This window comes from Acartia tonsa, chromosome 2 (genome assembly GCF_053477335.1).
Source record: "Acartia tonsa isolate MP-2025a chromosome 2, ASM5347733v1, whole genome shotgun sequence".
NCBI classification, from domain to species: domain Eukaryota; kingdom Metazoa; phylum Arthropoda; class Copepoda; order Calanoida; family Acartiidae; genus Acartia; species Acartia tonsa.
The window spans coordinates 43,077,720-43,089,346 of record NC_137261.1 but is presented as its reverse complement, the minus strand read 5'-3'; the positions used below and the strand labels follow the sequence as shown (position 1 = coordinate 43,089,346).

Genomic DNA, 11,627 nt, shown 5'->3' with positions numbered 1-11,627 from the left:
TAATATTTGGGATGGTTGAAAGTTATTCGTCTAGTCCGTTTTAGCCCCTTCAAACAGAGAATTTGCAGTTTTATGCACCAAACACAGAGAAAATTTTTAGAAGGTAACCCTGGTCCCTAATATCACTTGGACATTAACCCTTTACAGTCGGGCCCCTTGCCGCACCTTAATCGGTCGGGGGGGGGGGGCGTTCAACGCCCCCCCTAATTATCTCAGTTCCTATTAGAGCTAGAGGGCTAAATTTTTTTGTGCAAGCCCCCTGTTTAATAATGAATTTCCGACCTTTTATAAGTCTAAGTCAATTTTCGCTTCCTTCACCTTTTTATTTAACAACCTTTGTTTTTAGGTCTTTTTTTATTTAAAAATTTCAAACGGCTGTAATTTTCTTATTTTTGAAGCTAGAAGAAAAATTTTTTCCCAGAAAATGTTTATTTTTATGTAAATTTTACATTAGAAATATCAAAATATAAATTTCAGCGGCTGCAGCTGTACTTGGCAGCTGCCAGCCGCCGCAGTCGGCGGTCGGCGGGAAAACGGCGGCGGATCTTCATGAAATTTTAATACGTTATGTAGACATGTAAGAAAAGCTCAAGTTTAAAATTTGAAGTCTCTAAGTCAAAAATTGCGGCTTCAGGAGCCTTTTAAAGATTTCTGGAGACCTGGAGGATCAGGACCTGCAGGATCATACCTGGAACCTGAAAGTGACTTGAACACCTGTATTTCATATAAGGATGTACTACTAGAGGTTTTTTAGTATTTTGGTATGATAAAATGCTTTGTTTTAGTCAAAAAAATACTTTTGCTCTTTACCTGGATGACCATGCCAGGTTTGCTGGCATCCTGTGCCCGCCAGGATGGAGATATTCAAAAAATTCCAACTCTCAGTTATGTGTCATACCCATACTTAAAAAGTCAAGCAGTTTGGGCTTTTTATCTTTCACACACAGAAAATGAGATAGAAAAAACCGGATGGGGGGGCGTTCAACGCCCCCCCCCCCCCGACCGTTAAGCGTTAAGGAAAATATATTTTCTATGGATTATTTTGCAAATTTCTAATAAATTGTTATACAGACAAACATACTCTTATCATTACAGACATATTCGTAGGGTAGCTTTGCAACGGAAAAAAATATCTAAACACATTAAAAGCAGAGAAGTTGTTATATATTTTAATGTTGGGCTGTTTTCTGGTGTTTTCTTTAATGGTCAATTAATTTGTTCAGCACACTCTAGAATCTCCAGGGATGGGGCAATGGATTATGAATTAATGCACCATCCAATTTTTTAAAGAATTATTATCCCATATAAACTAAGTTATTGGAGGAAAAGTTTGAACACTGTTACTTTGCATTTCCAAATAAAGTTTTAATCTTACCCCCCAAGGTTTTCAGGCTATTAAGAAGTGTGTTAACTCTAGGGGAGCAATATGATTTACAGTACATTGTCCCCTCCCTGACTCAGCGCACTGCACATAAAGTAATAAACAGACAATTGAGTTAATAGTTATAGATGATTATTTACTTATGTTCTTACAATTAATAAATATGACAATGGAATAATAAAATTGGAGAATAGAGGAGTAGGGAGAGAATTTGCTGTACCTCATGACCCCCTTATCATATAATCAAACTAAAGAGGTTTACATGCGTATTTTTTAATTTAGAAAAAAACGAGATAACTTTGAACTTCCATTTTATTTTTAAAATAATGCATTTGATTGCTGAACCAAAAGACCTGAATATATGTTTTTATTTGTATTTTTGTGTTTAAAAGATAGAAGAACAACGATAATTAGTTTTTTAATTAAATCTAGTACTCTAATTTCTATTGTTTACAGAGCTGGCCCAAATTTAATGGCTTATTTTGCTATTAGAACAACCATTTTTCTTGCACAATTTATATATACTTATAAACAACAAAATTAAGTTAAACATTAATAGAATACAATTTTAATTAAAGTCTTTTAAAAATTTATTTTTTATTGATTCACAAGGTTATTATTTAACATAAACTAGATTGACTTTCGTTTCTTATTATAGAGTAACTTGCAATGGTTTCAGAAAAAAACAGAAGTTTTAAAATCAATTTTATGACTACTTGGATTATTATGATACAAAAAATCTCACATTAACTTATTAAGGTAAAGAGGTCTATATTAAAATTTAATATTATACATTTCATACATAAACAAAAAAAAAATAAAAAAACGTCCCAAAATTATGACTTGTGATTATGTTTTTAAGAGTTTTCACAATAAGCTAAAAATGATGAAAAATGAAAATAGAACTACACTTTTTATAGATTTTAAAAATCAAAACAAACTTTATAGTTATTTATAAGCTGAGGTCACAAAAATTAATTAACAGTTTAGACATAAGTATCTCAATAATCTGTGTAATTTAAAGTTATTTTTAATATTAAATCTTTATTTTAAAAATACTTAATTATGATGATAGTCGAAAATATTAACATTTGTAGTATACACTTATACTATATACACATAAGCTAAGCCTGAGCTAAGCAACTTAAAATAAACTAGAAATGTATAATCTTAAAAAATAGTGGATTTTTAGAAGTAAATGCATTTTTTACCCTGTTACAGTGTTAGATGTCTAAAAAATTATGGAAAATGTTGAAAACATTTAAATTATAGTTATGATAATTGAAATTATACAAAATATGGGAGTATGACAATTACCTAAAATACGAGGCGATACATGATGTTTCAGTATGGCGCAGATCCAGTTCTAATCCAGTGGATATTAATCGTATTCGAATCCATACTTAGAATATATATTACATCTTTAAAAGAATATTACAATATGATTATCTTTGTCTCTTGAACAATTTTCTAATTCTTGGAATACAATTATCTGTAAGCAGTCCTTCCTAAATAAAATAATAATCATCAATAAGTAAATATTCCCAGAAATAAGGTATTCTCACAGCTCAAAATATAATTTATTTAGTATAATATTCAACTGCTACACTGTAATCATATTCTTCAAGTAAAGAAGAGGAAATGGGGGAAATGGAGTGGATGGGGGGTATCGTTATTTTAGCCAGCCAGATGAATCTCTTTTTTAGAGTACTTGAAAGTCTGGTGAAACATTTAAGTACTTATATATCAATTGAAAGAATATTCATAACCAACCCTCATGGATACTTTATTTTGTTCATATTTTATTTATATTACATACGGACATAACCTTATCTATCTATCCATTATATAATAATGACCTACTATATTAAGATTAAATTTGACCCAAAAAATGTTGTCAAAACTAACCTGAAAGGTAGGAAGGAAAGGAACATATTTAGCCCAGTTTTGCCTTCTCAACCAGTCCATTCCAATAGGCAGGTCATAGCATCTACAAATATTAGGGACTCACCATCTCATGCATTTGTAAATAACTTATGATACATTCGTGCTTAACTCTTTTTTATAATACAATAACAAATAACTAATATATATCTAGCTAACTATCCATACGATATCTATCTATGTACTTTATATTGTAGTAAAATAACGGCTTTTTAAACTGAATTTTATTTTTTTTTAACCTTTGCAATCTCTAGAAAGAAAATAACAAAAGATGTTTATGAAACAATCAGATGATTTTAAAAATATCTCTAAATTATTTGTATCTATTCATCTACCTATCAAATTGATCTCTCTCCTCCTTCGATTCAGCAGCATGATTTATACTCCAAGTAATTTATTTATTTTAACTTATCTATTATTTATCCATCTTTTCAACTTTTAATCAATCTATCTATCTACCTAACAGATTGATCTCTCTCCTCCTTAGATTCAGTAGCATAAATTGAACTCCAAGCAATTAATTTTCTGTCTACTTATCTATTTATTTATCTATCTATCCATCTTTGAAACTTTCAATTGATCTATCTATCTACCTATCAGTTTTATCTCTGTCCTCCTTAGATTCAGTTGCATGATTTGAACTCCAAGCAATTAATCCCCTCTCTTCATCTGTACCTAAAATTCAAATAAATTTAAACAATAATTATATCAAATACAATTATTATGTCAAACTGCAACAAATCAAATTGACAGTCCGTCTCTATGTCCGGATGAAAATTATGATTTTATTATCGCTTAATTGATTAGGCCATACTTTTAAGGACGCATACTTACTTTCCTGTGATGGTTTTTAGCTATTTTTGTGGAAGGTGGGACAAATTGTAATTTTGCAAAAAATTGCATTGGTTTTAAAATTGCTGCTTTACTAATGGAAATAATTGACCATTTAAAAAATTCTAACCTGGGATTGTGTTATCTAAAATAAAACCAAGTATTCCTCCAATAAACATATGGGTTGATAACAAAACCTAAAAGTAAACAATTAAAAATTCTATACTGCCTAATGGATTATTCTTAACTTACACATTATAGAACTGTCCAATCTATTTCAAACTTTGGATGAAGTGTTCTGTAACGGTATAACATAATGGGATAAAAAATGTCTTTTGCCAACTTTCAAAAAACTTGTTTTAAAATATTTCATTTATTTCTTATCTTGTTATCCTTATCTAATGATAGTTATTTACAAAGTGTCTTTTATCACGTATTTTTATATTCAATCATTCAGTGATAGTTCAATAATAGAATCAAACCTAAATTTATTTTTGTACTGTTCCTTAGCCACTAAAATATTCTCAGAGAGTAAAGTTTTCAGTCCAAAGTAATTGTTCCAAGATTTATTCTCAAAACAAGAATGATAACATCCATAAAAGTAAACCTTACAATTGATAAATCACTATTGGTTACTAAACTTTTTGGTAAAACTTTTTATTTGTCTTGTTAAAAACAAGCCATTTCAAACATGAAATAATGATGTATCAAGTTATTAATATCAATGAAATTAATAATATGCAATATATTAATCTAAAAAAATAAAAATAAAAATAGAATTGGAGGGGCTGGGGGGTAGGGGGAATGAACCAGTATATCATATTTGAGATTTAAAATCTTTTTCTCCGTAATGCTCTTAGACGCACAAATTACAAATCTATGACAAATATAAAATCAATTAGGTATGTGTTTGATATATTGGGTACGTAGTTATCCATAGTATTATTCTATAATTATAGATAAGCGGCGTTCCATTCCGTCCATAACGTGACGTCGAACAGACCTGCCCTAATTATATAATATCCTCGCTTCTAAAAAATGACTGAAAAAAATGATTTGTCATTCATGATCTATCTAGATTCAATTTAAACTTGTTATAACCAATGTTTGTACAATCTTGCACATATTTTTTTATGGGGGGGGGGGGGTTTAGTATAAGAAAAACATACGGGAAAGGGTATTTAGGATAGACCCAACCTTCTTTAATTCAATCATATATCATTCAAGAAAATATACAATACTGAAAAGTAAAATGATTTTTAGAGGCAATTTTGCTTGGGAGTATAGAGATACAATTATAACAAGACCAGGATCTAAATAAAGCTTTCCTGAAATAACAAATTGGTTAGCGAATTCCCTGAAGACAGCCAGGAAAACATACATACATCATCTCTCTATTTTATTGTGACGTTCGAAAGTTTAAACTTTAAAAATATGGTTTTGCAATAAAGAGTTGTTTGTTTGTATAGGTTTGAATGGACACATTTTTTGTATGTAGCCAACAGGATAATAAATTGATTTTTAACATTTTCCATTTACAATATTTATGTAAGGGAGTGTATGTGTGTGTGTATGTGTGTGTGTGAAAATATTATTATCACAGAGGGTACCTTTAGATTTACAGCTCGATCAAAGATTGAAAATATAGCCAGAGGTAGGATTTCATTTATATATTTATTAATTTAGGTCCAGTTAGATCAATTTAAATTGGATGTACGAGATCCAACAGCCCTGTTAGGTAACCTCAAGGCTTAGATATGGGTCTACTAGGATTTTTTTTTAAAAAGAACATAGGAAGGTTCAGTGTTCACTAGACACTTTAAGAGAAAGTACAAACCTAACTTTAAAAAATAAGACGAATTCATAAAAAAAAGAATAAAAAGGAAAAAAGCCTAAATCTTAACTTGTTAGCCAAGGAAGAAGGAAAATAAACAATGTTTTGACCGAGAAAAAAATACAAGAAAGAATAGCGTTAATTTAGAACTTTCAAGTAGCTCAGCTACTCAATACATATGGTCGGCCTGTACAAGGATGACAACATTCATAAGTAGCGGAGCACAAAATTTATTGAGCATTTTGGTAATACGGACATTCTGATTTTAAGAGCATTTTTCGGTCATCGGTTTATCATAAATCATTTTTTCTAAAATAAGGAAACAATATCGACAAGAAAAACTAAATAGAGAGTAAAATAGGGATAGAGATAATTAAAGTGAGAGAGAAAAGAGAGAGAGAGAAGTAGAGGAAGATACAGAAATTGAGAGAGAGAGAGAGAGAGAGAGAGATAGAGAAATGTAGAAATAAAGCTAAAGAATGAAAATCTTAGTTTATCCCGTAATCCAATATTTTTTCATACAGGAGAAGGAAGAATTATCTGAAGAAAAAAATATTAGGCCTCAAACTTTTCCGCAAACTAAAACAATTTTAAATTTACTAAAAATGTAATGTTTGCTAGTAGCCCAGCTACTCTATAGCCTAACTTTGTTCAACCAACCACGAAATTTGAAAAATGTCTATAGAATTATATATTTTAGGTAACAGGCATATTTAAGGTCTGAATTTGTCAGGAATCTAAAGGGATAAGACAAAGGCCGATATGATGTTACATCCCATTGATAAAACAGTAAATTACCCCTTCTAATTACAGGTTGAAACATTTAGACACTTAATTTAATGAACCAAGCAATCAAAATTGTGAAGCCAACGAATAAGAGCACATTATTGTGAAACTTTGGGGACAGTCCAATTTCTACTCCCATGGATTTTGTACAGTCAATACTGTTTTTTTTAATGTTGTTGGAAGGTTTTTTATTAAATTTTAAAAGCAGATTTGAAATTCAATACAACTTTTAAAAAACGGTATTCTAGTAGTTATTTTTTTAACTTTCGGAAAAATGGGTAATTGCCCTATTTCAACTTAAACATTACATATATTGACAGTTTGATGTATACAAAAAATTTCTTGGATAAATTATCCCTTTCTGTTTCTTTACTTGATACGATATTTTTTTACACTTTTAATATAACAACATATAATAATTTATATAATTTGTTACATAGTTGTATTACTTTTTAGCAGTGAAGATACTCATTAATTTACTTTGTCTGACCGTCAATCATGCCGTAACGGTATGTAGGAAATTTTCTTGGCTACATTCGAAGAAACACAGCTAAAATGTTTGTGAAGGTTTCTGGGATATAAGCGCATCTAGGCCATGCGTATGAATTGTTACGTCCGTCTGTCTATCGTTCATGCTTTAATACACATAAACCTTATTTCCTAAGGTCTCGTGATTTTTTTTGATTTTTTATTTTTTTATTATCTCTCTTTCTTTACAACATTGTTTTGACAACTGCACATCTTCTATATAACTCACTTTAACCGTTTGTCAATTCAATGTCATATTTCTTCTTCGCTAATTATGTATGTTGTCATCCTTGTTTTATTGATTTATAAACAATACCCCTTGAGAGAATTGCGGATTTGAGGCAGTAAATGAGCTTTTTGCTTGTCAATGATGCTTTTAACTTAAAAATCCCTCGATTAGTGAATCTATACAAAACATTCATTCTGTGTGTGTGTGTGTGTAGCCATAGTTTCTTAGTGTTTGAACCTAAGTAGTCATAGAGTAGAACGAGACACTTTTGTATGCTAGCACCAGGGCCAGCTCAAGGTCCACGCTCAAGTACAAGTACTTGGCCCGCTGTCTCAAGGGACCTACTCTTTATTACCTCACCCTTGCCGAGTATGGCAGGTGTCCCAAATTAAGTCACCGTAATGAATGACGCTCTCCACAGAGGAGCTTGGGTAAGGGTTGCACTGATATTATGTACTTGAGTATCCAAACTACCCAATTATCACCATTCTTACACAACCAAGGGGAAGTTGCGTGACTGAATTCATTCTATAGCATAGTTTACTGGTATTTTCCATATAAAAGTAAGATTAAAACAACACCTTTAAGATTTGGTCAAACTCCGAACTTCCTGTAAATTCTAAACCATCGAAATTCTTCTTGACCCATTCGGGAATAACCTAAATAGATAGATACAAGGTTATATACATGGATAGATAGATGGAGAAAATATGAAATTACAATTACCTATTGGGGATAGCCTAGATAGATAGGTGGATAGATAGTGATATCCTATTATATAAAGTAATAGGCTTATTTGTTTGTAGCGAAGGATTTCACTAATAGCTGAACCGATATGGTTCTTATTTAGAAAGAAGCTTCTTATAGGTACTAAAATGGTTTCAGGCAATTTCATTTATATAAAAAAGTCGTTGTGTGGTTTTAAGCTATTTTCTGCCCTTTCATATCCCTTCCAATATCCCTAGATATTAGGGACGCAGCCGCTAGTATTACATAAATTTACAGACATATAGGTAGACAAATTAACGGACAGATAAATAGACAGACTGATAGATAGACAGAGAGATAGACAGATAGAGAGACAAAAAGACAGATTAATTTACAGACAAGTAGACAAATGAAAACAAGGATAACAACATCCATAAAAGCGAAGCACTGAAACGGTAGGACAAACGGACATTAACACTTGTATAGTGTCTGAACTGAATAATCAGAATATAAAAGTATCGAAAGAGTCGAATCAAAATTGTAAGTAAATTTGTTGAAAAACTGCTTGATACAGGATAATGTTTTGGACATACTTACATTTTTAGGACTTGAATATAGAGTTGTTTTGCTTATACTATTGTTTTTTGTTGTCCCAGGAATCAATATACCAAAAATCAGATCAAACGGATAATTAGATCACATAAAAATTTGTTGTTAAAAAAGTAGAAAAATCAACATGTTTAAAATGGACATACGGACATTCTGGTAATGATTATAGCGTTGCTACGCTTTCTAAATCGTACCTAACTACTACAGGAATCATCATGCAAAGTTTGAAATCGATAGGACAATTCTAACATGCCTAAATTAACGAATAAAAGCTATCTATCTCGGACGGACGTACGGACCGACCCTAATTATAGAAAAGCTTCGCTTTTAAAAAGAGAAAAGTTTGATAGTTGTATCATATATGACTTGATATTAAAATATTAACAGATGAATATATATGTAATACAGCTTTTTAAAGGAAGCTTTTAAAATTATAACAATTGTAATATTTGATCGTAATCCAAAAATCCAGCCCATTGTCCTCTCCCTCCCTATCAGAATGATAAGTCAGAATTTACAACTCTAAATCCGATTTTAGAAATGATTTTCAATAACCATAACCATGGGGTGTTAATACGGTTCAGTCAAAACGATTTCATCTAAAAAAAAGTCGTGGAAGTAGATTTGATCATGGCTGAAATAATATTGACTTATCGATATTCATATAAAGTTATAGATTTATATTTATCAAAATATTTTTTAACTTAATAATGTTTAAGATGTGGTCAAATTTAGCAAAAAAAATTCAAACCCATCTTTTATAATACACCGTCATCAAATGCAACATGGTCTACATAAATGATGATGGCTGGATATCTATACCAAATCAACTGTATCTTTTTTTTATTATTTATTGACCAATTTTAAAACACAAACATTTGTAATATCTTATTTAAAATAAAACCATGATAAAACAGAGAGCACAACTATTTCTTTATACTTTCCAGATTATTATTTTTCTTTATGTCCAATTTGTAATTGCTGCGCCATTAAAGGACATAATTGCAATAGTTAATGAGCTTTTCGAAAAAAAAGCATAAGAGAGTAAAATACCAAAATTGTAGCTAAAATGTAAATACATGAAAATTAAAACAATAGTAGGTTGCTATTTTAAAATGTTAGCAAGCCAGCAGAAGCGCTCTAGTTAAGTGTATAAAAAGAGCTATAACACATAAAAATCCGACTGTCTCAATTCTAAACTTTCTTTCAATTTTACAACTATTTTCAAGTCCTTTAAAGTTGTTATATAATGTTTGTTTTTTTATATAATATGTTGCAGTGGAACTGTCTTCGTTTGTCGCCTTTTATTTTTATCCAAGATCAAGATTTAATTCCAATTTATTCCAATTTAGCCTTGGAATGAGAGAAACTTTAAAATAAATTTTAGTCCATTGTCTTTATATACTAGAAAGTCTGTTCTAACATGTTTTCTCATTTACTACATTAAAAACTTTGGGCACTTTTATTAAATTTTGAATAGTTGGTTAGACTTCTAATACCAAAGCTAATTCAAAATACAAACTAAATCTTTGTTTCTAACGATTCGTAATTTATATATCGTAATTTGTCTTATCCCTGAAGATCCCTGATTTCCATATTGGAAGATGAAATACACCACAAAATATCTGATTATCGGTTTCTTTCAGGGAAGCAGAGGGCATTTGCATGTTAATTTCACTGGCACCCAAAGTTTTGTTACCACGTTCTCTTAGGTGCCGACTCAAAAACGTTTGGTTCTTGATAGTGCTCAATTGTCCTAGAAATCTTTGTTTAAATATTTACTAGGATAATTTTATAATATGAAAAATTAACCTGTTTTAAAAAAACAGACTTTCTGTTAGTGTGTATAGAGTTGCTACGCTTTTTTAAATTTAACAATTACAGAAAATAGCATGTCAAGTTGCCTAAATTACCGATAAAAGCTAAATTTACGGGCAGACGGACATATGAACAAACCTTAAAAATAGGAAAACTTTGTTTTAAAAAATAAACAATGATATAAAGAAAGTAATATTATAATAAAATTTCACCCTGATCCATATTTAATGGCATGTAGCTATTACTTTATTCCTGATTTGTAAAGATTAGATTTGAATCAATTTAAAATAAAGGAAAACCAAATCAATCAGGATTTCAAGAATGAGACATTTTAGGATGTAAGGTTGCAAAAACGTCATTTTACTTCCCTCCCGTGATTAATAAATACATAATTTGGGCGGAGTTACTTTTATGAAGCTGTTTAAAGTGAAGCTATTCTATATTTAGGATCGACCCGTCCGTAACGGTTAGCTCTTTTTGATTTCTAAGATAAGGGTCGGTTGGTATAACCTTACGTCCGTAATGGATAGCTTTTATCCTTAATTTGAGCATGTTAAAATTGCCCTTTTGATTTCAAACTTCAGATCAGTTTAGGTTATAAAGAGTACTGGGTAGCCACTCAGGGCTAAGGCAACGCAGGTATTTTCCCCGTAGGATTATGGTCCCCCGTGGGTCGTATAAATTCTACCCGCCATTTTATTTTAAAAAGGTGTGTGGGGGGGGGGTAGGGGCGAGAATTATTGCTCGGAATGTTCTTTGCTAAAAATAAGAAAATAAAGAGTACAACTACTGTTAGTTTTCTCAAGTCATTGTTGATATAAAAAAAAGAACTATCAAAGTAACAATAACGCGTGTTTACATTTTTTTCTAAATCTTACCCAATTGTTACAGGAATTATTATGCTTGGAGTTTGAAATGACCAGGACAACAGGACAAAAGTATAAAATAGCTCTGCTTTC

At 30.8% G+C, this 11,627-nt stretch overlaps 1 protein-coding gene across 1 annotated transcript in view; it reads right to left on the bottom strand.

The window, feature by feature from the left end:
- Positions 1–2,408: 2,408 nt before the first annotated feature.
- The window catches only part of LOC145311907 (solute carrier family 23 member 2), an 89,744-nt gene continuing 80,525 nt past the window's right edge, over positions 2,409–11,627 (bottom strand). Inside the window, exons 21-25 of the mRNA XM_080150946.1 lie at positions 8,115–8,192; positions 4,287–4,353; positions 3,919–4,000; positions 3,290–3,371; positions 2,409–2,889 (exon numbers count right to left, since the gene is read on the bottom strand). Coding sequence (XP_080007072.1) covers positions 2,827–2,889; positions 3,290–3,371; positions 3,919–4,000; positions 4,287–4,353; positions 8,115–8,192 — 372 coding nt within the window. The 3' untranslated portion in view covers positions 2,409–2,826. The remainder of the gene's footprint in view (positions 2,890–3,289; positions 3,372–3,918; positions 4,001–4,286; positions 4,354–8,114; positions 8,193–11,627) is intronic.